This window comes from Urocitellus parryii, chromosome 8, assembly GCF_045843805.1.
Source record: "Urocitellus parryii isolate mUroPar1 chromosome 8, mUroPar1.hap1, whole genome shotgun sequence".
NCBI lineage: Eukaryota > Metazoa > Chordata > Mammalia > Rodentia > Sciuridae > Urocitellus > Urocitellus parryii.
In genome coordinates, this window is record NC_135538.1 from 30,273,373 (window position 1) to 30,300,280 (window position 26,908).

Here is a 26,908-nt window from a genome sequence, read left to right on the forward strand (position 1 = left end):
AAATCTCTCTGTCTCTCTCTTCTTGCTTCCTGGCTTCTGAGAGAAGCTTATTAATTTTCCTTCACCATTCCCTTTTATCATAATGTCCTGCCTCATCTCAGACCCTAAACGATGGAGTGGGTTGAACAGAAACTGAGACCCAGAGAGACAGAGAGACACAGAGATGTTTCTTATGTGTGTAAGGGCCTGGGGGCAGATAGAATCCCCAAGGCCATGCTTACTTCCTCTAGCTGTGCCCCACCTGCCTACAGTTACCACTTAGTAGTCCATTCAAATAATTAATTCACAAAGTGGATTAATTCACTGAGGAGAGCATAGCTCTCATGATCTAATCATTTCCTAAAAGCCCCACTTCTGAACCTAATCTCATTGGGGGGACCATGCTCCTAATACATGATCTTTGGGGGACTTTCCAGATTGAAACCATAACACTCTTTGACTTATAGATTATTTATAATGACACGTTTTATTTCCAAGTGCTTGACGATGTTTCTGTGGTCAAAGAACACACTTAGGCTAGAGATGTAGCTCGGGGACAAAAGTGTGTGCTTAGCATATACAAGGCCCTGGGTTTGATCCACAGCCCTACAAAATGAAAAGAAAGAATGGAGGGGAGAGAGAGAGAGAGAGAGAGAGAGAGAGAGAGAGAGAGAGAGAGAGAGAGAGAGAGAGAGAGAAGAGAGAAGAGAGAATGATAAGGGAAGACATACACTCTATTTCTTTTATTATTATAAATGTTTTCTTTAACTTGTTGAGATTTCTTATATGGGCCAGGATATGGTCATGAACACTTGTGAAATGTAGATTCTTCTGTTGTTGAATGGAATGTTTTGTTCCATTGTTCATTTATCCAGTTCTTTAGGTTCTTCTATGTCTTTGCTTATTTCCTGTTTAGTTATTCTATCAATTGTTAAATTTGGAATGCTGAATTTTATAACTATTATTGTGGATCTACCTACTTATCTTTTCAGTTCTAGCTTTACATATTGTCAGTTCTTTTTGTTTTATTCATATGCAAATGTGCTTTTTATATTTTCTGGATGAATTTGATCTTCTATCATTTTATAGTATCTCTATTGTTGATCATTTTATTTGCTCTAAAATTTACCTTTTATATATTAATTATAGTCATTTTAAAAGATTAATGTTTATATGACACATTTTCTATCATTTAAAAATTTACCTATATTTAAGTAGGTTTCCTTTAGATAGCAGGTAGTTGAGTCCTTTGGTAGTTAGCTAACCACGAGTATGACAAACTACCTGAGATAATCAAGGTATAAAGAAGTAATGTTTTGGTTAACAATTTTAGAGGTTTTACTTCATGGTCACTCTGGACCTATGGTAAGGCAAAACACCATGCAGGGAGCATGTGGTGGAACAGAGTTGCTCATCTCTGTCAGGAAGCAAATAAAGCTGGGTAGCGAATCTCAACATCTTCTTCAAGATCATGCCTTTAGTGACCTTACATTCTTCAAGAAGTCTCCACCTCCTAAAGGTTGCTCCACTTCTTAATAGCACCATAGTCTGGCACCAAGTCTTCAGTGCATGCCTTTGGAGACATTTTGTATTCATATCATAACAGGTTGCATTTTGAAATCCATTCTGGAGCATGCATGAGACTTTTTGTTTGATCCCCACACTACAAATAAAATAAAACAAATCCACTCTGGCATCCGATAATCTGACTTTCAGCTGTTATATCTAGATTATTTACATTTAATGTAAATTAATGACACATTTCAGGTTGTTTGCCATTTTTGTTTGTTTTCTCTGTTTTTATTCTTTTTTTCTGTTTTATTTTTCTTGCCTTGTTTTAGGTTTCTTGAATATTTTCAGAATTCTGTTTACCTATACTGTGTTTTTGCTTTATATCTTTATTAATGGTTTCACTAGATATTACCTTATATACACACTTTGTTATAATCCACTCATATTATTTTGCCAACTCAAGTGATGCACAGAAATCTTTCTGCTCTTTGTGTTCACTTATCCTCCTTTATTTACTATATAGTTGTCTGTCTTAAATATTTTCCCTACATGTATTAGAACCACATATGACATTATTATAATATTTTTTGCTTCAACTGTTAAACATAATTTAGAAAACAAGAGGGAGAAGGGAAGTCTATTGTACTTATCCATATTTTCTCTTTTTTTGTTCTTTTTTTCTCTCTGATGTTTAAAGGTTCTTTCTTTTGTCATAGTCTTTCTATTAAAAAACAAACAAACAAAACAAAAACAAAAACTTCTTTAGCCAGTTTTTAGAAAAATGTTAGAAATTAATCATAAGCTTAATTGTCTTAGATTTTTCTCATCTGAAACTGTCTTAATTTTTATTTCATTTCTGAATGAAAAATATTTTCCCTGGGCTTGGAATTCTGTCTTAACAATTTTATGTTATATCATGTCTTTCTGATCACCATTATTTCAGAAAAATGAAAACATTGGTATTAAAATCGTTTTACCCATACAGGTAAGGTATTAATTTTCCTTGATTGCTTTTGAGATTTTTTTGTCTTAAAGTTCTCAGAATTATAATTACGAGTTACTCAATCCTAGATTTATTTGGGTTTATTCTTTTGGGAGTTCATTCCTTTTCTTTAATTTGTAGACATTAATCTCTTAGCAACTTAAAATTTCTGCCATTATTTGTTCAAGTACTTTATTTAAGTACGTAATTACTTTATTTAAGTAAATTGTTATTTTAAGTACTTAAGTACATTATTTCTTTAAGTAACATTTTTCAATCCTGCCTTTTTGTCCTCCTTATAGGACTGAGATGATATTAACAGCAGATCTTTTGTTATAATTCCACAGATCCCTAAGGCTCTAATCCCTTTTTCAGTGTATTTTCTCTCTTATGTTCAAAATTTTTATTGTCTTATCTTCCCATTCACTAATTCCTTCCTCTGCCCCTCCATTCTGCTATTAAGCCCACCCGCTGAGCTTTTAATTTTGGCTTTTGTGTTTTTCAGTTGTAAATTTTCCATTTATTTAACTTGGGAATTAACTTAAGAAAAGAGGTGAAAGACCTCTACAATGAAAACTACAGAATACTGAAGAAAGAAATTAAAGAAGACCTTAGAAGATGGAAAGATTTACCTTGTTCTTGTATAGGCAGAATTAATATTGCCAAAATGATCATACTACCAAAAGCACTATACAGATTTAATGCAATTCCAATCAAAATCCCAATGTCATTCCTTACAGAAATAGAAAAGGCAGTCATGAAATTCATCTGGAAAAATAAGAGACCCAGAATAGGTAAAGCAATCCTTAGCAAGAAGAGTGAAGCAGGTGGCATCACTATACCAGATCTTAAACTATACTACAGAACAATAGTAACAAAAACAGCATGGTATTGGCACTAAAATAGACTGGTAGACTAATGGTACAGAATAGAGGATGCAGGGACTAACCCACATAATTAGTTATCTTATATTTAACAAAGATGCCAAAGACGTACATTGGAGAAAAGATAGCCTCTTCAACAAATGGTGCTGGGAAAATTAGAAATCCATATGCAACAAAATGAAATTAAACCCTTATGCCTCACCATGCACAAATTTCCACTTGAAGTGGATCAAGGACCTAGGAATTAAACCAGAGACACTATGTCTATTAGAAGGTAAAGTAGGCGCTAACCTCCATCATGTCAGATTAGGCCCCAACTTCCTTAATAAGACTCCTATAGCACAAGAATTAATATCTAGAATCAATAAATGAGATGGATTAAAACTAAAAACTCCTTCTCAGCAATAGAAACATAGAATATAAATAGAAACAGTGAGGCTGGATCCTCTTGCCTCATCTGATTGGATTACAAGTGTGTCCCATTGGGCCTAGACCCTCCTCTCTTTTATATTTGTTCTTCTTTGCTGAAATTTTCCAACTCGTTGTCGAGGTATATATATATATATATATATATATATATATATATATATATACACACACACACACACACACATACATACATATATATATATACACACACACACACACATATATGTATATATATATATATATATATATATATAATATTGCTGTTGTTGTTTTGTTTCAAGTATGTTTGCAATTGCCCTTGAAGTATTTGTATCATGGCTGCTTTAAAATATTTATCAGATGTTTTCAGTAGCTCTGTTATCTCAATAGTGACATCTATTGATTGCCTTTCTCCATTAATTTTGAGATTCTCCTGCTTCTTGGTATAGTGATGTTTTTACTTTAACCAGAACATTTTTGTGTTATGAGATGCTCAATTCTACTTAAACTTGTTTTAGCTGGCTTTCTCAACATTACTCTGGCAAAGTGAGAGTAATGCTTTCAAGTAGAGGTAAAAGTCCAGGTATCCTACTTTGCCTCTTAGAACACATGAGAATGGGGTGTTCCTTGTTACAACTGGGTTTTGGTGGGAGTTCTGGTTCCTCTATTGTCTCCACTGACAATGTAGTGGGGATGGTCTTATTATTGCTAAATGATGATAAAGTTCTTGACTCTCCACTAAACCTCCTATAGTAGCACTACCCTAACAGGGAGGGGGAAGGCTAACTTATTATTTTTGGGTGGAGATGGAAGTCCAATCTCTCCCAGAGTCTTCACTGGCACTGTATGGGATGTTTCCCATGTTGTTCCTTGGGTCCTGAAGTCCCTAGCTAGTTCAGGGCATGGTCATGCTCAGTTTCTTATTTTCTGCAGAGAAAATGATCTCTCCCATATCCTCATGTATTTTGGCTCTCTCTCCACTTGCTTTCCCTGAAGGTGATGTTTTTCTTGAGGCTGTCACTATCCTCCCTGAACTCCGGGTTCCCATGAGGATTCTCAGGTTATCAGATATGTATTTTTAACTCTAATCATAAACAGAGTCCAAATTATCCTCTCACAGGACTTCTGAGTTCCATGTAAACTAAGGAGTACTACTGGGCATCTGTCCTACATGTCCTTCAATTCTTTAAAATAGTAAATTTAATCAAGAGGCAAAATGACCAGATCATATGGAGGGTACCTAACTATCTATAATTGACCACAGTGGAAACTCTGTTTATTTTCCTATTTCTTGGTAAAAACTATGTAAGTTACCAAAACTTGGTTTGAAAACTACCTAGAAAAACAACAATAAGTACATTTGCAAAGATTTAGACTTTCAGTTGAAAGTCAATCTTATAATTGGCATTTTTTTTGTACTGCAGGTGAGACTAGAAATGGATAAAACCTTTCCATAAACAATTTAGCAATATTAATTATAAAAAAACTCTTCTAGAAATCCATCCTAATAAAAATAATCCAAGGCAATCAAAGATGTAAGTATGTATAAGGATGTTAAATGTAGTGTTACTTATCATAGGAAAAAATAAAAACAATTTAGATGTTGAAATGTAAATTATGATTTTTTTGCATTAAATGGAATATTTCCCAATGTATAAAAATCATGTTTCCAAAAATAATTGTATGATTTGACACTAAGGTGATACTGTAATGTTAAGTGACTGCTGTAGTTAAATGCCCCTCAGTGGTCCATGTATTAAAGGATGGGTCTTTAGAGAGATATTACTCTAATAGTAGGAAGCTGGTGGAACCTTTGAGAGGGTCTTGGAGATGGAATGGGAGGGAAAAAACAAAACAAAACAAAACAAAAAAACTGGAAGCCAGTTTACTTTCTCCTCCAATAGCTTCATAATTGTAATAGTTTTCATTATTTCATGTTCTCCTTCAGCCTTTGCCCAAGAAACAATCTTTTTAAAGTTGCAAGTTGGCCCTAAAGGGATGATGATATCAATTAGTAGAGCAGAGAGAAACTCATTTGTCCTAACCCATTTTTCTATTTATCTGTGCAATGGTTAAACATATAGTTAAATTTAAATCCAGCTCAAATAATGAACTAGGAAATTGGTGGTGGGATATAAAATGAGATGCTATTTGTCAACACATATCAGAAATCTAAAATTGGTCATGTTCTTTGGCCCAGAATTCTACTTCTAGAAGATTTTGTAAACTTGGATTCAAGATGAGGCTCATGGATGAAGTAAAATCATGCAGTCATTCATAGCCTAATATTTGAAAATCATGGAATAGCTATACAGATGGTGGATGGAATGAGTGAAATATAACAAAATATTAAAGGATTTGAAGGTTTAAGTCCTCAGAGTGCCATGCCCTTGTGTCATCCTCCTTCTCCTCTCAGCCCCTTGTTGCCTTTCCAGTCATCGGTGAAGATAAGCCCCAGTTGTGGCACCTTATAGTAACAAAAAAATAAGCATTTCATTTTAAAATTTTCTCTTTATGTTACCTAACATATGGAAAAGGAATTCATTCTAATGAGAGATAGAGTCTTAAAGGACTTCGTATATTCTCTGTTTTGATAATCAAGGCCAGTGGAGGGTCTAAGACCACTGGCATGTAGCCATGGTACCCGCCATCTCAGACTTTCTGCAACATCCAGTTGAGACTTAGTGGGGCATTTATCAGGCCAAATACCAGCAGTCTGCCTCAAAAACCACAGGATTTTCTCTAGAGTCATATTTTGTTTGCTTGTTTGTTTTGTTTACTTTTAACTGGAAGAGACTTTAGAAATCTTACTGGTGAAGAAACCAAGTCATGGAGAGATTAAATGATTATGCTGGGGTCAGAGCCATTAAGTGACACATCTTCCAAAGATCTGTCTTGCCTATGAGCAATTGAAAATATCACTTTCTTAAAATATTTATTCTAGTAAGTTTGAATGTATCTGATAAGAAATACAAGAAAGATTGTGGAATTCAGTATAACATGTGAGTTAATTTATAAAATTCAAAATAAGAAAAAGCAAAAGAATCACTGAAGTCACTGAGGTTTGGGAAGTTTAAATTGCTTGAAGGGAAGTTCTCTAGGATGATGGCTTGGCAGGTGGGGAACCAAAAGTTAAACTCACCTGTCACAGAATTGTAATAGTTAATTACAATCATGGTTGACTGATAATATATCATTCATAGCTTTTGAGTCTATTTTTTCAGTAAGTAGGGATAAGTTTCTGCTAAGGCATCCATCATATACTGAATTTTTTTTTTTTTTTTTTTTTGCTTAGGGTATGTATTTGCAAAACGGCTACCTATATCTGTAGAAGAATGATTTCCCACCATATATAGCTCATTCCAAAATGGTATGAAAGCTAATTTTAGTGTTGGAAAAATAAAAGTATGCAGTACAGATGCAGGGAAGACCTGTTGAAGTCACTTCTAGACACTTGGCCACCATTGGAGAGTGGCTAGGCTGGGGTAGAGGCAGTTGGAAGTGCACCATGATAGGCTAGCTTCATAAATGAAAGGTAAAGGTTTTGCAGTCTAGGGGTTGAATTATGTGGCAAGGGCATCCAACATGTCCTGGTAGCTGGGTTTTCTGGAAATTGCCATAAATTGGTGTTTTTCAGAACACAAAGCTGTCCTATCCTTTCAGGTCCTTGAATAGAAGATATTCAGCAATTACTGAAAAGATTCACACTGAAGGCCAAGGACATGTCTTCTTGTTCATCTATTTCCAATGCACAGAATCATGCATATTGTGGAAATTCATTGATGATACAATTTCAGAAATGAAATGAGGTACTGTGTATCAGCATTCTACCATGTACTTTCCTTCCCACATTTTTGCATTTCTAAAATTGTGATATTACCTTAATATGGGTCTCTTTGTTTGACTTTTTTATATTTTTGATAGTACCCATGCTGGATTTAATTGCAGTCAAGAATGTATTTTTAAATATTATTCTCCATTCTGTGGCAGTTATAAAGAATACAAACAACAAGAAGTGTTGGTGAGGACGTGGGGGAAAAGGCACACTCATACATTGCTGGTGGGACTGAAAATTGGTGCAACCACTCTGTAAAGCAGTATGGAGATTCCTTAGAAAACTTGGAATGGAACCACCATTTGACCCAGCTATCCCACTCCTCCGTCTGTACCCAAAGGACTTGAAATCAGCATATTATAATAACACAGCCACATCAAAGTTTATATCAACTCAATTCACAATAGCTAAACTGTGGAAGCAACCTAGACGCCCTTTAATAGATGAGTGAATAAAGAAACTGTGGTATATATGCACAATGGAATATTACTTAGCATTAAAAGAGAATAAAATTATGGCATTTGTAGATAAATGGATGGAATTGGAGAATATCATGTTAAGTAGAGAAAGCCAATCCCCCCAAAACAAAGACTGAATGTTCTCTCTGATAAGTGGACGCTGACCCATAATGGGGGGGGGCAATGAGAAAAATGGAGGAACTTTGGGCAAAGGGAAGGGAGGAGGGGGGAGGGGGTATGGGGACAGGAAAGATGATAGAATGAAATAGACCTTATTACCCTGGGTACATGTATGACTGCACATATGGTGTGATGCTACATTGTATACAACCAAAGAATTGAAAAGTTGTGCTGCAATTGTGTACAATAAATAAAAATGCATTTGGATGTCATATATGCCTAATTAAAATAAATGAAAAAATTAATTTAAAAAGATTATTTTCCATTAGAAAATTTTTTTCTTATTTTTTTCTATGCTTTCTAAGGAAGGCATAGAAATTGAGAAGTAATGTATAATAACAAAAGCTTGTATCATTGAGAGATTATTCATAAATTGTATTTTCTTATAAATTAACATCCAAGAGCTTTAAAAGATGTAAGAAAGGAAGTAAATCATAAGTAGATGTCCTTGTCACATTTTGTTACTGAGATATATGTAAAGGACTACCTATAACATACTGTATTAGTTTCCTGTGGCTGCTGTAACAAACAATCACAAACGCAGGGCTTTAAAATAATGGAAATTTGTTCTCTTTATTAGTGGAGGCCAGAAGTTCAACATCAGTTTCACTGAACCAAAACCCAGGTGTCAACAGGCAGGATGACACTCCCTCTGGTGGTTGGAAGGGAGAATCCTTTCCTTGTATCTTCCAGCTTCTTGTGGCTGCTCCTATTCATCTGCTTGGGGCTACATCACTCCAATCTCATTCTCTATCTTTATATCACTGTTTGCCTTCTGTGCATTGAATTCCCCTCTCTGTTTTTCTTATAAGGATAATTGTGATGGCAGTTAGAGCCCACCCCAAAAATTGAGAAAAACCTCTCCATTTTAACATCATTGACTTACATCCAAGAAGGCCCTTTTTGCAAATAAAGTGCCATTTACAGTCTGCATGGATTAGGTCTCTTTGGGGCCACAATTAGCACATTATACATGCCAAGGAATGCAACTAGGGTCAGAGAAATTCCACATTTGTAGTCATAAGTAAAAGAAAACTTGGTATAACTCATTTATGTTAGTGTCTTCTTAATTTTCTTAGGTTCTCTAAGAAAATCAAGAAAGGTTCAACACTAAAAGTTAAAGAACATGTATTAGTGACTGGGAAGAAAATCTCAATGATAACAGAGTATTCTTCTAAGAAATGCTCTTAATAATAACACAGAGGACAAAATTGAGTGCAAATCCCTAAATATTGACAATTCAAGGTGGAAAATGATTCAGAAGGGCTGGACCCCAATTATGAAGAACTCTTAGGAAAATCTTTATATAGTAGATTAATTACAGCAATGTTCCCAAATTTCTACTCTACAATGTCTCCATGTATTATGCAATGTGACTTTGCAGCTTCTGTCATTAAGAGATAGAATCTATTTCCCCATCCCATGCAACTGAATTACCAGCTTTAGCCAATAGAACTCAGCAGCAGTGATACTATACCTGTTCTGAACCTAGAACCAAGAGGCCTTGTGAGCTTCTGTTCTCTGCCCAATTGTTATGAGTCCCAGTATTAGATAGCCTGTGGGATAACGAGAAACGCATGATTCATTCACCCTCATACCCCAGAAAATAACCAGTCAGCTACCAGACGGGTGAATGAGGGCATCCTGTATTATAGAGCTCCCATCCAAATCACCAGCCAGCCACAGAAAAATGAGCAAAGCCAGCAAGAACAGTAGAACTCAGCCCAGATCACCAGAACCTCCCATGACTCCCAGACTTAGGAACAACAAAAGCTTGTTGCTAAGCTATTGAGTTTCAGTGTAGGTTATCATATGATAAAGACTAGCTGATATATATATGAAAATTACCAGATTTTAATGACTAGGAGTGAATAAATTATATTCTGAATAGAAAATACTTTCTGGAATGTTTTAACTTATTTTGCTTATAAAATTTTGGATAAAATATATTAATAATATATCTGTGTTAGACTACTTTCTGTTGTTATAACAAATACTCGAGATCATCAACTTATAAAAAGAAAAGTGTTATTTTGCCTCAACATTTGGGAAGTTTCAGTCTATGATTGTGTTGGCCCTGTTGCTATGTGATTTTGACACCCATCACGTCAGGAGAAGCATTTTGGAACAAAACCACTCACCTCATCATTGGGTAGCAAAAAGAAAGAGAAAGGCACTGAAGTTCAACTGTGCCTTCAAAGTCATTTCCCAATGACCTAATGACCTAAAGACCTTTCACTAGGTCCATATCTGAAGGCCCATATCTTAAAAGTTTCTGCCACTTCCCAAAGCACCATGAGCTGGGGACCAAACTTTTAACACATGGATCTTTGGGAGACAGTAATCTAAACCATAGCAAATTCTAAAATAGATCTTTAAATAAGCATAAAATTAAAAGCTTCAATTTAAAAATAAAAGTTTCATGTCATAAATTTAGTAGAAAGAATTATTTCTCTTTTAGGGGTATACCTTTCTTAATATAGTCTATCCTGGGGACCCCATGTTCAAGGCAGGAACCCATTTCAGTTTCTATGAAATACAATAATTCCATACTCAACTTTCTGCCACTTATTTACTATATGGTTTTTGGAGAAACCCTCTCTGAGTTTCCATTGCCTTATGTGAAAAATGTGAATGATAGTACCTCCTGGTCAGGGTTGCTTTGAATATGAAATATAAGAGTCCATAGAAATGTGCTTTGTGAAATGCAAATGGATGAAGAAAATTTTAAAAGATTCATGTTTCTGTTTCTTAAATATAGCCAGCAACAGCATCTTATTGGTAAAAAAAAAAATGTAGTGGTGTCTTTCTTAATAAAATTGTTTAGTACCATAAAATACATAACTAAGGTTATGTGAATATTTTCTTGATGTCATTATCCCAACCTCTTAACCCATGATAAACATCATATGACTTTACAATTTGACCATTTCCCTAAATCATGTTATTTCCCAATGGTATGGCAGAATAACACCAGGTGGATCATATGTAGACCACCCAGTTCTGATTGCTTTTTATGATATGTATAGCAAACAGATTCAATATTCTTTTCTCATTCAGAGCCCCCATATTAAAAGATCTGCCCCAGTTAACAACTGTCCTATCCATACACCTTCAACTGACCTGGGAATCTAATCAGAACCTCCTAGAATAAGTCAACAGTGGTCCCCATCCTGAAAATTCAAATTTAAGACATGTGTGATAGACAATTTTGACAATAGAGTATGCAGCTGAATCTTGTAGAATTGAGGTCACAGGCAGCAGCTTAAGAAACCAAACCCATATGCAATACAAATTTGGGAACAGTAGAAAGTTAGCAGGCAAAGAAAATCAGTTTACAGAGGAAAAAAATGGAGATAAGCAGAGAAAGCAGAGATAAAGGCCCAGAGAGCCCCAAAGAGGAGATTCACTTCTGACTTTTTCAGTTTTTCCCTAAGTCCTGGTTACTGCTAGTTTCCTGCTGTAAGATGTCAGCCAGATTTTTTGGAGTATCCCTTTTCATTTGAGCCAGTTACAATGAATTTTTGTTTTTTGTAACTAAGTAACTCATGCTGATTAAAAACAAAAAAAAAAAATTCTTGGGTTTAGAGCTCTCTTGGATTTCTGTATTTCCCTATTGAGAAATGTAACTTTGTTATATAATAAGAAATAGGTATTTGGTCTTTGTCCTGGTTGCTGGTCTTTGTCCTGGTTCCTGAAACCTTCTGAGTGGTGAGTGTCTTTTTGCCTGCTAATGAAATGACAGATGGTTGGAGTCAAAAGGTAGATTTAGGAAGGGGCTGGTTACCTGAGGAAGTACCAACCTTGTGATTAGAGGGTTAAAACTTTCAACCTTACCCCACCTTCAAGGAAGGCAGAGGGTGGGGGTGGGGGGCTGGAGGTTGTTCAATTATCACTAGCCAACCATTTAATCAACCATGACTATATATTGAAACCTCCATAAAAACTCTAAACTACAAGTTGGGAGAACTTCCAGTTGTTGTACACATTTATGTGTGGAAGAGAGGAACACCCCAATTTCACTTGGACAGAAAGAAGCTCCTGTGCACAGGACCTTTACAGACTTCTTATGACCTCTTCTTCTAGATGTTCATCTGTATCCTTTGTACTGTTCTTTACAATGAGCTGATTTAACATAAGTAAATGGTTTCCTAAGTTTTGGGAGCCATTATAACAAATGATCAACTCTGAGGAAGGGATTATGGGAATTTATGATTTATTGCCTGTTACTCAGAAATCTGGCATATGAAATGGGAGCAGTATTGTGGAACTGGGCTCTTAACCTATGGGGACTGACTCTAACTTTGATAGACATTGTCAGAATTGAATTGAATTATAGGATACCCAGTTAATCCACATAGAGTTGAATAACTGGTTAGTATGGGGAAAATATCACAAGTGTTGTGAGTATATTGAAGAGTTCTTTCAAGAAATAAAAATGTATTTGTTAAGAAAAAAATAATCGTAAAGAAAAGAGTAATTGAATGAGATAAAGATGTCTGAAAGTAAGATTTGAGGGCAAAAAAAAAAGATGGTGGTATTCACATAAACTACAGAACAAGAAAAACAATAATAGACAAAATTTGTTAGTAAGTAGCCCCAAGAACCAATCAGAAAACTAAATATGACGGCTCCTTGGTGATTGTCAGAATGCCAGAAGGAGGCACACATTGTGTTGAAAGGCACAGGGTTTATTGTGGACCCTTACCTGGGATGTGGTGCTTTAAAAAGAACCCACATGTTTCATAATTGAAGATGTTGATAATATCAACATAATTGATAATATATTATTCTCATTATAGACTTATCTATCTTACAGAGTGTCAGATAAATGCCTAAGTTCTGTGGTCTAGTACCAAAAAAATTAGACAATGTATCTAAGCCAGTATGTGGCCCTAGAAGTGCAATAATACTTTAATGAACAGACTTGGGTATCTTTAGCAAGCTTGTTATTAATTTTTCTGTACTCCTCTTTGAGCACTTACCTTTACCTGACAATATATTATTAGATACTGAGAAAATAAGAGAACCAGCCAGACACGGTCCTGGCTCTCATGTAGCTGGTGGAGATACACACAAACTAAATAAACTGTGAAATAAAAAAAAATAGTTATATATTATGAATAAGGTAATAAGTGCTGAAATACAGAATTAAGGGCAGGATTCACTGCACATAAGATGGCGAAGTCTCAGTGAAGAAGAAGAATGAAATAATAACCTCCTTTAATCACACTCAAGGTGATTCGGTACAATTATATTATCATAGAATTCAGTGATTGTTTAGTATTGTATAGATAACTAGAGGAAGGACATAGCATTCTTTCAGTCATTTTTGTAACTTAAAGAACAGAAGAAGGGAGGAACATCAATTAGTGTCTATCATGTGCCAGGCATTGTCCACATGTACATTATTCTCCCCAAGCAATCACTATTATACTCATTTTACAAATGGGAAGAACTAAGGTCCTGGCAGGCTTAGGATCTTATCCAAGGACTCAGTCAGAAACTGTTTCCACTAAACCAGAATTGTACCTACATCTGTAAAAGGCAACAAATTACTTCCTCATTCCCAAATGGATTAATTTGAAGATTAGAACATGTAAACATTATGTTCTTAAAAAGTATCTCAAATTAATTCCATTTTTAAAGTACAGTTTAAGCAAATATATTTTTAAAAAAACTAATAATATGTTTACTCGAAAAAGAAGGAACACATTTCATCTGAGGTTTGCAGGAGGCCCGTTCAAACACCCCATTGATTCCATCAAGTCTCATCACATCTGCTTGCCTTTTAAAAAATTATTATTTCCTTTCAGATATGCACCTAGACTTCAACAAGAGGTTAAAATTCTGTGTAACCATAGGAAGGGCCCCACCAACAATCCTCCATCTTATCTCCTGCCTTCTGCATGCCATCAAAGAGTTAAAGATTCATTCACAGTTCAACATTTATGGAGGTGTCAGACAGTACACTAAGTGCTGGGCACTATGTGTCTTTCCTCTTGACAAGTCTGGTCTTCTAACTCCTCGACCTTCTAAAGGGGTTGTTCTCTCCGCCTTTTCCCATCCTTCCTCCTCCCTCTGTCCTGGGAGGGGTTCTGAAGCTTCTTCTTGGGGAGGTTAACCGGGAAGAGGGTGGACCCGAAGAGCCTGCCAAGATCTTAAGACGAAAGGTGCGCGGTGCCAAGACGCTTGGAGGAAGCCAGACTGACTCTCAGGAATGCCATTGGCACCCAGTGAGTTTCCACGGGCAGTTACGGAATTGTGAGGAAAGGAAGAAAAGCTACGAAAGGATGTTCAGCCGGCCAGCTGTGGCCAGCTCACGACTGCTTTCCCCTTGGGGTGTTGCAGTAATCCAGAACCCGCCATCGCTGCGTCTCTGTGCCTGGCAGAGCCGCAGCAGCGCACTCACCCTCTGGATCTGAGACCCGTTTCCGAAATGGACATAAATAAAGCTGCATAGGCTCGGGTACCGAAATGCAAGCTTCCCTCCTGCCTCTTGCTTCCAAAAAACTTTTTCTCTTCGGTATAGGAAAAAAAAAAGTCTTTCTCTACTTCACCTCTCTGCTCCCTCCAGAGCTCACCCTTGGTGCCCCTTCACCCCAACCATGGGTTGATTTCCCCTATGTTCAGGGTGCTGAACCAGAGTGAACCTGATTACTTCCATTAGAGTGATGCAGACAACCTTTCTGGCCTGGGAATGACCTGAGGGATCCTCTTGCAGCGGGTGTTGAGTCCAGGGTGCCCTGATTTTTCTCTCCATTAAGGGTAGCAAGGGAGCCAAAAACAGCCTGGCTCTCTTCCACCCAGGTCTTTAATTCATCACCTAATGACTGCAATTTATCTTTGAGGGCATTAGATGAAGGTACACAGACTCATGCACAGGGTTTAACAAATCTTATTTTTCAAGGACTAGCAGTTTGATTTCCAGAATGGCAGTGTCTGGAGTCCATTGAATGCCATCCTGGAGTAAATACAAAACTGAATCAAGCTGGAGCCCAGAACATGCATCCTCCCTTTTAAAAGATATTCTACTTTGCAACATTTCCTTTCCTTTCCCTCTGCATTAATTCTTTGTTTCCTTCCCTAATAAGACAGATCTTTAAAAAAAAAAAAAAAAAAAAAAGCCCTAGTCAAGATGTCCTTGGATCAGCAGCAATAGCATCAAGTGGAAACTCATGAGAAACTCCAATTGTCAGAGCATCCGGGTCATTCTGAAATGTGCAAAAGAACCACTGGCTTAAAAGTTCCCTTAGGTAGTGTTTTCACTAATTGAATACACATAACCAGTGGATTTCAGGTTACCTTGTTCACTGCTTCTCTTTTCAGGGAAGAGAACCCATTCTCTAGTTTTCTTTTTTAAAAAAATTCATTTTGACAATGGGAATACCTGCTAAAAGCATACTGAATTTCCTGTAGAAGACATACAAGCGAGGAGGGGGAGAGAGGCAGAAAGGGGGGTAGGGGAGGAGGCAGAATATCCACTGCTACAGTACAGTTTGACTATGTATGCTCCTCTTACAAACTCACACTTTTTTGAAGTACTTCATTTTTTTTTTTCAGGCATTATAAGTGACATCTTTAGTCATTCCCCTGGTTCTTCCTGAAAGTTTCTTCGAAGACACTTTTTGTCACCTACACCTCATAGGTTATTCCCAATTCCTCACTCCTGGCTATACTAGCTTGGGGTAAAGGGGTCCCCTACTCATGTTTTCCAGCTGCTTGTCAAATTGCAATTCAAGTAATTAGGCTGGGCACAAGGGAGTCTGGGGCTGTACCCTTTGGGGAAGGATGCAAGGTGATAAAAAAAAAAAGTGCAGGGAATCTAGGTATGGTTAGTGTGGGCTTACTGGTGATCTGAGACAGGAGAAGGCCTGTGGAGAAAGAGAGAGAGATTTCAACTGTGGATGTATGGTGGAGGTATGCAGAAATGTTCATGTTGTATTCTTAGAGCTAATGGTAATCACAACCCAGTCATTCCCTCCCCACTGTTTGTTTCATTTAGTCTACAACTGTGGAGACCCAGTTGTGCTCAGGCACCTTGGTTGTGGCTCCTGATGAGATGTGTCCCCATCACTAAACATCAGTGTTCTCTTTTCATATGCAGCTCTTAAGTTTTGTATTTGTTATTTGAGTTTTTCTGGATTTTAGATTTGTAGGAGTCAGCCTGATAGACACTTCTGAGCAAACTTGGAGAACATTGGGGAGAGGTGGAAGGTAAGAAGGGTTCAATACTGCATGGAAGAGACATGTTGTAGTTCATACAATAAAAGATCTTTGCCTATACATTATAATGTACACCTTTTGAGCTTCCTACCTAGATGCTTTCTTTCATTTGGGGGCCTAAGAATATGCAGTTCACCACCTGCCATTTAGTATATGACATTTGCAAGGAGTCTTTCATTTGTGAAGAAATTGAACCAATAGAATCTCATTTGAGTCACACTAAGCCTTTGTATAGTAAAAGAGAAAAGCATGAGTGTGGTTATTACTATCATTATCACCATCTTTATTTTTTAGAGAGGAGAGAATTAAGGGTTGGCTAACTTAGGATATAGCTAGCTGGATGCAGAACCAGGACTGGAATCCGGGTGTGTTCCCTTTTCATAGCCTCCTGCCTCCTGACTAAAGCAAAGGCTCCAAATTAGAGCTAGGAAGCACAAGGACTTTAAAAAATATCCGTCAGCAGTTTGGGGGTTGTCAGAGAATGACCAAGAAGTTACTTTTCTAAAGGGTTGCCAGCGTGGAGCACTTAGAATGGGGGGGCATTCATCTGTGAGTGTGTGTGTGTGTGTATTTTAAAGAAGTTACTAGAAACTTAGTGAGAATGTTGAGTGTGAAAGGCAAACAGCTGAATGGGCTGGTACCAATCTTAACGATTTGATTTGAACTCTAGGCCCGGGAGGCGAGGGTTCTGTCCCTCCAGTAGAAGTGAATTTGGGGAAAGTGGAGCGGGCTAGCACTGGAAATGCGCTCTTGAAAGTCAAATGGGGTGTGGGTAGAAGGTAGCCTGACACCTTGAAATATTCTCCGACGTGCAAATGACGTGGACGAGGAGGCACCAGAGTTCCTAGTCTCCGGAGAATGGACGCTTCACGTCGGTGCGACACAGCGGGATCCTGCTGACCCGGCCCGCGCGGCCTTTGGGGTTGGCTGGATGCGGGAGAAGGAAGGGAAAGTCCTTACGCCAGGTACCAGACAGTCCAGGGGGAAAAAAAAAGGGGCGAGGTGGGGGAGAATGGAGGATCCAAAAGAAAGAGCAAATGAAGCGGAAGTTTCAAGGCCCTCTACGAGGAATAACAGTATAAATAACCGAAGACGTCGTGTAAACACTGCGGTCATAACCCCGAACATTAAACAGCCCCGGTGGCATCTGGCGCATCGGCAGCCGCGGGCTGCGCTGGGGCAGCCAGGGAGCCCGATCCCAGGCTCCTCTGCCTCGCTTCTCTGTTTATCTCAACTTAATCTTCCTCTGCGAGCTGTTCCGTAGCCTGGAAGATGTTTAAATTAAAAACCAGCCCGCCGGAAGTCGTGGCGGGAGCTGAACGCAAGGGGTAACCTCAACCCAATTGCAGGCCTAAGTGAGTTAAATAATGAATTATTAATAAGAAATATACAGGATGTGTTGCAGCATTTGGTGATGCACAACACACCCCGAGGGCTATGGAATTTACATCTTTCATAGAATCCCTTATTTTTTTCACTCGTTTGCAAACGTGGATTATTGGGATCACAAACACGCCTGGAAATTATACACCGTGGAGTTCACTTCCCTATTTGTGTCGCAATTATACTGTAGAATACTTGAAAAATAGAATTTTCCTTTTCCTGCATTTTTCCCCCTCCTGAATTTAGTAACAAAATAATCCTGCTCTTTCTGTTTATAGTTCAATATTTCTCATGATCTTAAAAACAACTTGTAAGAGTTTCTTTTTAGGTTTTCAGTACAAAATATGTTCCGCGCCTTCATAATGGAAATAACATTTAATCCTTTTCTAATCAAACTTCCCCATAGTTTTTCATTTTTCTTTCCAATTAAAAAAACACACACCAGTGTTTTTAGCAATATAAAGAAAGATTTATTTTTGAAAGTAGCAAAACTTGTTTGAAAAAAAATATATATCTTTAAGTGAATTACTTTATAAATGTGACTGTCAAAGTCAGCTATTCTATCATCTACATTTTACAACATATTGTACAAAAGATACACATTGATAGGCTCTTATTATCTATTTATATATTTATAATTACATATTGCACTTGGACCAGCAAGGCTCGCAGTCATTCACGGTAGAAGTTAATAAAGTTAAATAGATGGGAATCTGTAAGCACGATGGATCTCCTCTGGTTTGGAAACGAATCTCCTCGTCGTCGCTGTAAAGTGTTCTCTCAGGGTGAGGTGGGAGAGGAGCGTTGCGAGGGGGAAGCAGAGACGGAGAGCAGGGAGGGCAGGGGTCGCCTCCCGGGGCCCCGCTCCCCGCTGGGAGCGTGCCTTTCCCAGACTCGCACCTCCAAGGTCAGGACGCTGTGGTTCCACATAAGCGGCTTGCGGTCACCACTTCTTTCAGGTCACTCTCGGGTTTTCCGGCCACCATAAAGGGCCACGTCTGCAGGAGACAAGAAGGTGGAGGAGGTAAGTAGCCCAGGAGGAGAAGAAAGGGTGGGTTCGGGGCTGAAAAGGAAAGGAAGGGGTGCGGTGGGGTAAGCAGTGAGCAGGGGAGGACGGTTATCTCTGCGATTTACTTTGTGTCCACGCGGTCCCTCTGTTGAATAAAGTAAAAAAGCTGCCTTGGTGCCAAGGTGCTCGAGGTGGTGGTGGTGGCCTTTTAGAATAAGAGCCCAAAAGGCCCATGCTGGGTTCCAGTTGAAATCCAAGAGAGGCCCTGGGAAAGCTTAGTGTGCGGTGGCAGATGCTCTAAATAGCCTGAGCAGAGAAACTCATAAGGACCTTGCAACTAGTGGGCACCCCCCAAGAAGTGCCCTTTAAGGCCCTTGAATAAGACAGTGGTCAGGTTTCAGGATCCTCTCACCCTCATCCCCATCTATCTTCCTGGTGCAGACTTTCTTCTTTCAAACTCGGGATTTGACTACAGTTTTAAGTTAACCACCAGCTCTGAAAGGGGAAATATTGCTAATAATAGATATATGGTCGTTTTATTTAAGACGTCTTTCCTACTATAGAGAAAGCCAAACTGTCTCTTCCTTTCTCTGGGCTCTTTTATAATAAAGCTTATTTAAATTTTTATTCAAAGATGAAGACAACAGCAATTTTAAGTATTCTAGGAAATATTTTCAATTTAGTTTCATGAGGGGGCACCCTTTTAATTGGAGGGGAAAATATTTTTCATGGCAAAATGTGTTTGCATCCCCTGCCCCTAACTCCTGAGACCAATTGGGTGAGATGACAACTCAACCCTCTAGGCACTAGTGCTGGATGATAAGACTTGACTTTTAAGAGGAAAGTCTCATTCTTATCACATATAAACAGAAGTTCTAGTAAGTTGTTGTTTTCTTTAGAGCCTGCACCTTTTAAAGTGAAATCAAATAAAAGAGGAATTAAAACATATTTCTTAAACAGGGAAATACATTTGAGAAAAATAGTAGGCTCAATAAGCATTAGTTTTTTTGTATTTAAAAAAATTAGGTTCAATGGGCATTACTTTTTAAGAAAACAGGATAATGTCTTTTTAAATCTTAGGTGAGAGTGACCTATTATTTTAGTGTTATTCGGTACACCAATACGTGTGCAGATTTGTTAAGAATGCTGATATCTACCAGAATTTATACTATTTAAAAATGATAACCCACTCAGAGAAGAAACAGAATATTTAAGTAATTGGGGAACTTCCATTTATAAGAAAGTGGCCATGAATAGTCCTATATATACTTGGGAAAGGAACGAAATTGCAAGTTTATAAGGAAAAATCACGTTTTTACTCTCAGCTAACGGAAAAATAAAGGGATTATTAAGATGTCTCTTTGATGCGCAGCATCTTGTCAACGTTCCCTATTCTGCACCAGCCCCTTCACGCTAGCGGGAGCTGCTCTGGCACCCGCGCGGGGGATCCCTCCTCTTTGCCAGCTTAATACACTTGGAAATCCCTAATGGGGCTGCCACGTCAAACCCTCGCATAAATCTTTCCTGTGGCGGCACTTAGGGCAGGGAGCGCGGGCGCTGTGGGGAGCGCCAGTCCCTAGAGGCACTACGCCGGCGGTGGCTAAGGTGTGTAGGGAGGGCGCACCAGGGCCGGCACCCCAGTCCCAGCCGAGCGCACACGCTGGCACTCACACCCCGCGGGTCAGACTTGGGGCGCGCAGCACCGCCACAGCACCGCAGAACTCACCAGGTTGACGGGGTGAATGTAACCGTTCTCATACTTGTCGTTAGCCAGGATCTGCCTCAAATGGGCGATGTAGCTGGACGCCAACCTAAGCGTGTCCAACTTGGAGAGCTTGGTGTCTGGGGGCACCCAGGGCAGGGTGGTCTTGAGCCTGGAGAAGGCCTTGCTCAGCACCCGCATGCGGGCCCGCTCGCGCGCGTTGGCCGCATTGCGCTGGACCTGCTTCCCCTCCTGGCTGACCCCGCTCAAGGGGCTCTTTTTGGTGGGCGCCTTCCTCCTCTTGCCCAGGCCGCCGCGGCCTTTCTGGGGAGACCCGTTCTCGCAGTTGGAGCTCTCCTCCGTGCTCTCGTTGGAAGTCACAAACTCCTTGTTGGAGTCCACTTTTAGCCCTTCGCATTCCAGCATCTCCACCTCCTGAAGGTCCTCCACATCGCTGAGGGAGCCGGTGGACATGTTGAGGGTAGGGGTGGAGAGACAGAGCAAAAAAGGAGAGAGAGAGAGAGAGAGAGAGAGAGAGAGAGAGAGAGAGAGAGAGAGAGAGAGAGAGAGACCCTGAAACCAATGGGCCTCCAAGTACGGAGCAGCTACCTCCTGTTGGAAATTAAAATTGGGGATCTGGCTGCTTGGGTCTCACCCGTTCCCCTTTGCAGAGTTGTGAAAACCAAGCGCGAAGGCTTCTGCAGGAAGGGAACTGGCGATCGGTTTCCCCACCCCCGGAGTCCTGGCCGCAGAGGAGTGTGAGAGAGCGCTGAGGAATTTGGTGGACACTAGGAATTTATCTGGGGAACAGAGAGGCGGATCCTTTCAGTCTAGGGGAGGGGCCTGCTAGGCCAGCAAAGCTTTGGACCCCTTTCACAAGCAGAGGAGACACGCGTGAACAAACCTTGGTTTCCGACTTGTAAATCGACTCAATTGTAATGCACACCCACCAGTCTTCTTCTCCCACTTTGGCCCAGCCGAGGAGGAGCTAGACCTACTCACAGCTTGCCCATTTCCTTAGGCCTTCTTTTCTCTGAAGAGGCCTCAACTGGATGCTACTGAGAAGGGTAGGAAAATGTCAAGATCCTTTGCTGTTTCTGGGCCTTCCTTAACAAATCTCACAAACGCTCCATGCCCCTCTCCCTTCCTCCCAAGAAAACAACAACTAAAATCCAGAGAAGATTCAGTTTCTGCTAACATCCCATAAGACTGCTAACATCCCATAAGACTCCAAGGTTTTAACCACGGTATTTTCCCATTTTACCTGGGAAAAGTTAAGAAAACAAGTGTTTCACAGAATCTTTATGGTGATGGCAGAGAAAGTACAAAAAAAAAGAAAAAAGAATCCTTCTGTACTTGGTCACTTTAAAGATACCCGTGGATTAGACAAAGGGGTATGAAGGGGAGGGGTGTGGAGTAATATGAAAGACAGTGGAATGAATCCGACATGACTTTCCTATGTAGATATATGAATATGCCACAGTGAATCTCCTCATGATGTACATCCACAAGACTGGGATCCTAAGTAGAATAAGGTGTACTCATGTTTATGTAAATATGTCAAAATAGACTTCACTATTATGTATAATTAAGATGAACAGCAGCAACAAAAAGATACCAAGGAACTGCAGTGTGTACTCACATTTGACCATTGCACACCTACACACAATTTGGTGGGGTGGATAGGGAATGATGTGAGGAAATATTTTATTAGTTAATAATCTTGACGGGAGCTGGGGATGTGGCTCAAATGGTAGCGCGCCTGGCATGTGCGGGGCACTGGGTTCAATCCTCAGCACCACATAAAAAATAAAATAAAGATGTTGTGTCCACCAAAAACTAAAAAATAATTATTAAAAAGTTCTCTCTCTTTTTTAAAAAAAATCAGTAAAAAAATAATCTTGATGAAATTAAAACTACCTGCAATTTATTTCCAAAAATGCTTTTCTTGTAGACATCACAGTCTCAGTTGCTCTAGGACATCACCTTGCGTGGGACTTCTTGTCATGCAAACTTCCTCCCAATGCTCCTGGCTTCCTCTTCTCCTATCCTCTTAAATGCCAGGGTTACTCAAGTGAAGTAGACACATTATAAAACACAAAGCAGGACTATACTTTTGAAAAAGGTTCTTTTTTATCCTTAATCCCAGCTTGGACCATCTTTCCTGGAGAAGAAAAAAATTCTTCTAGGGAGTTAAGTAGGTGAGGAAAGGGAACTGCAATGTAGGGGTTAAATGAAAGTGATGCTATCAAACTAGGAAGACTGAATGCATGACTCTCCCTTACTAATGCATGAATCTCTCCTACCGATTTTGTGCTAGATTTTCTTTCCTTAAAATTGAGCATCAAGGAAGAGGGGCTGAAGCAAAACTCAATAGCAGCTTCTGAACCTTTGACTGATTCTGAACCCCTCAGCTACATTAAGATATCATATCTCTAATCCTGGGCTCAGCTGGGAATTCGCTAACCTCTAACGTTTTGTTTTGTTAGCAGGGTCTTGTTTGCTTTCCCCCTATGCTGTAAACTAAACAGATTGTCAGCAAATCAGTCTTTATTAATGAATTAGTGAACCCTTCCCCCCTAATATCTTTGCTAAGGATCCAAAATTTGTTAATCACCAGTATAGAGATTTATGAGCTCTTATTTTCTGTTGTTTGTGCAGGTGGAGATTTAAATGACCATATCCACTACCAAGATTTATTGCAAGAGTGATTGATGTTATAAACCAGGAAAGGGACTCTTCCCACAGCAGGGATGACAGAAATATCAAGTTGAAGTTGCTTTTGTCTTCATGCACAGATGACCCAGTACTACAACAGAGAACATACAATAATTTAATCTGAGGCCCAAGACAGCATTAAGAGAACACCCAGCAGGCCTGTTAAAAGTCCCCCCTGCTGATTCCCAAACTAGTTTTCATTGATTTGCCTTCCTTTTTCTCAGTCTTGGTAAGAAACGAAATTCAAAGTTATTTTTAGACTAAGAGCTATGTGAAAATGAGCATTGGCCAGTACTTTGTGAAATGTGCAAGTATATGTGTATTTGTGTGTGTGTGTGTGTGTGTGTGTGTGTGTTTGTATGAGAGAGAGAGAGAGAGAGAGAGAGAGAGAGAGAGAGAGAGAGAGAGAGAGAGAGAGAATGTGGTGTAGCTACTGAGATATTTGCAAAATAACCACAAATAATTTATTTATTTTGACTCTGGATGGGATGGTAATTAAGAATATGAACTACTGCCATACATATACCAGACGATAAACTGTAAAGATTCTTCTTCTTGAAGTCACATTTTTTTCTTTCTGTTATTTTGGGTCTAATTCTCTGCCATATCTCAGTAGATAGGCTGCATAGATCATTTGGGGGATAGTGACAATCACAGTAACATGGACCACCAAATAGATTGCTGCTTTTTATAATTCTTTTCAATGTTGGAAACTTAAAAACAGCAGATTCTAGAATAGAGCAAAACTAACCTCATGCCATGAACTGGCCAGCAATTATTTTTTTAAAGCAAAATAGAAGTATAGGAAAATAACATCTCTTTCAATTGTTTTTCTTTATAACAATGTAAACTATAATTAAGTACCATGTCTATTTATCTTGCAGTGATACATTCAGAATAGGGAGGACTAGTATGTTGATAATGAGCCTTGGAGTGTTTCTAAAAATTCTGTAGGGGATAGTTAACAGTTTGGGGACAAAAACTGAAGAAGGCTGTCATTTGAATATGTTTTTTTTTTTAAAGAGAGAGTGAGAGGAGAGAGAGAGAGAGAATTTTTAATATTTATTTTTTAGTTCTCGGCGGACACAACATCTTTGTTGGTATGTGGTGCTGAGGATCGAACCCGGGCCGCAAGCATGCCAGACGAGCGCGCTACCGCTTGAGCCACATCCCCAGCCCCTCATCTGAATATGTTGAAGGAAGTATATTAATGCTTTTTTTCTCTTGAAATTTTATGTGGATCTCTGCTAATAAATACTTGGGGACAAACAGGTGAGGGAAGTGGCTTATTGTCAGATTCTACTGAACAAATCGTTTAAGCTACAACTTAAAAACTGCCAAATTTCCCCAAAATGTAAACTATATTCTGTGAGAAGAAAAGCACTTTTGAGATGCTTACTAACTTAAAATAATAGGAGAAAGAAATGCTTTGAAAATTAACTGTTTCAAAGCACTAAATAGAAAACTAGTGCTTTGAAAGTGTGAGTGTGAGATAGTTTTTTAAAGTTCTTACCTTACTTTTTAAGTAACAGTTTATGCTTCAGAGGCATCTGGCCAATTTGCTGCACACTTCTAACAATTTGTTTTGCAAGGACGGCTATCTTTGAAAGATTTTAGTGCTAAGGAAAATTTATCTTCAAAAGTTGTAAAATGAAGATTAGTAATGGAATGTATCCTTGAACTTAAATCCCACTTTATCAACTGATAAATTTTCAGGAAGTTCAAATTTGATTCAGTTGCACTTGGGATGGAATAATTTGCTTCCTTTTTTATGTGAAAGAAGACATTTCAGGCTTCTTTTGAACTGACTTTGTATGCCATCATATTATCTTTCCCAGAGAGAAAAATATGCCTTTAAATTCAAATGGTCATCTTTTTCTTATACTCCCTATGATGAGGCCAGGAGGTATCTCATCCTGGAAAGTCAGCAAAACTGCCAATTTCCTTTTCCCTTCACTTCTAATGAACATCTCCAGATATTTTATTCTTTTTCTTTGATGGTAACTGCCACCAATTTGCTGAACCTTTATGCAAGTTGGTGCCTCTTTCTCAATTCTATATAACTGCCACTTTATCTTTTGTTTGCTGCCAGTTGATTATACCATCTGCTCCTAAGCCCATTGAAGCCTGACTTTTTAAAAATTAAATTTTAACTTCATTTCATATATTGAGAATTATCTCCCCTTGTAACAAATCATAGTGGTGCCAACTTGTTGCACTTTGTCTGCTAGGGTGATCATAACTAGTTAGACTAGTGATTTTCTAAGGAGGTCAGTAACGGGGATGCTGGGTGTTACTGTGATCTTTCCCTGGCATCAGCCCAGGACACGAATCTATTCAGTAATCAGAAATTCCCTTGGTATTCACTGTACTCTAACCCTCTTTTCACATTTAGTACAATGAATTATAGATCTGACGTTAACAACAATAAGACTTAAAGTTGGCCAATGTCAATAACATGTAAAGACTCTTCATGGTTCTTTGGGTCCAAAAGTTAACCTGGCATTCCCATGCTCTCCATGATGTAGCTTTGAAAGCATCCAAGCCTGTGTTCGTGAAAGGAACTAGCGGTTGAATGAAACTCAGACAATGAGAGGTAAGAACTTATAAATCCAGTTTAATAGTTTCCTTTTTTTTCTAATATTAGAATAATTTTATTGGAGCCTACTCAGTTTTAGGAAAGAGAGGGGAAAAGATGGAACAAGCCTTGAGTCTCTACCATGTAGGGCTTTTTGTCTTCATTTTTCCATTTCATTTAGAATCTTTCTTTGGAGACTGACTACTAAAGAAGAAGATGCTATATGAAATGAAAATCTGAATTGAAATGTGTGCCAGAGGATTTCTCTTGCAACGATGAAGTTTTAGAAAAATTTGCTCAAGTGTACTTTACTTTCTGTAGCTCACATTAAGCTTGGAAGCAAAATCTCTATAGTATTCTTAAAAAGAAAACTTGTGGATCACATTGAAGACACCTGTAAAGCACTTAAGTGTTAAATGTAGCTTTTGATGGGTATGAAAAATAAACTGATCAACTTGCTGTCAGCCTATTTTCTGTCAGGATAGGAGAAGATGGGCATTAAAATAAAAGAGTCTTTCTTGTAGTTATTTCCTTAAGATTATTTCCTTGAGGAGTAGAGTTATAGAGTTTCAATCCTGGGATCAACAAGAAAGTTCTGAGAGTGCAAATCCTGATCTTACAAATATAAAATGATGTAGCATTTTAAAATAAAGATGCAAAATAATATTCTGCTAGAATTGGAAAGGGCTGAGAGCCAGTGAGGCCCTACACAGTCAAGAATTCTGTTCCCATGAGATGAGGGTGACAGTATTGCTACTTGAACCTGTGACTCAATTTGCCTCCGTAACCACGAGAAAAGTTTGAAATACTGTTTCTAAATACGCTCTTTAAATTCAAGGAAACTTGGGGTAGGGACTTATTAGTAAAAAAGAAGGAGAGTGAATCCCAAAGTCGTGGCTAGTGTTTTTATTGTATGAAATATAAAGTTAACTATGTAAAAGCATAAATATTTTCTTTGACCTTGATGAAAAATTCACTTTATGTATAATCTGGCTTCAATGATGATATGCAGACCACAAGCTCTTTGTGAATTTATAAATAGTCCAAATCAACT

The 26,908-nt window shown here is 38.5% G+C and overlaps 1 protein-coding gene across 1 annotated transcript; it reads right to left on the bottom strand.

The window, feature by feature from the left end:
* Positions 1 to 18,755: 18,755 nt before the first annotated feature.
* Tcf21 (transcription factor 21) lies at positions 18,756 to 21,032 on the bottom strand. The gene is made up of 2 exons (XM_026381536.1): positions 20,583 to 21,032; positions 18,756 to 18,845 (listed from the first exon to the last, which is right to left on the bottom strand). The coding sequence occupies exons 1-2, from the start codon at positions 21,030 to 21,032 to the stop codon at positions 18,756 to 18,758; spliced, it is 540 nt and encodes a 179-aa protein (XP_026237321.1).
* Positions 21,033 to 26,908: the final 5,876 nt, after the last annotated feature.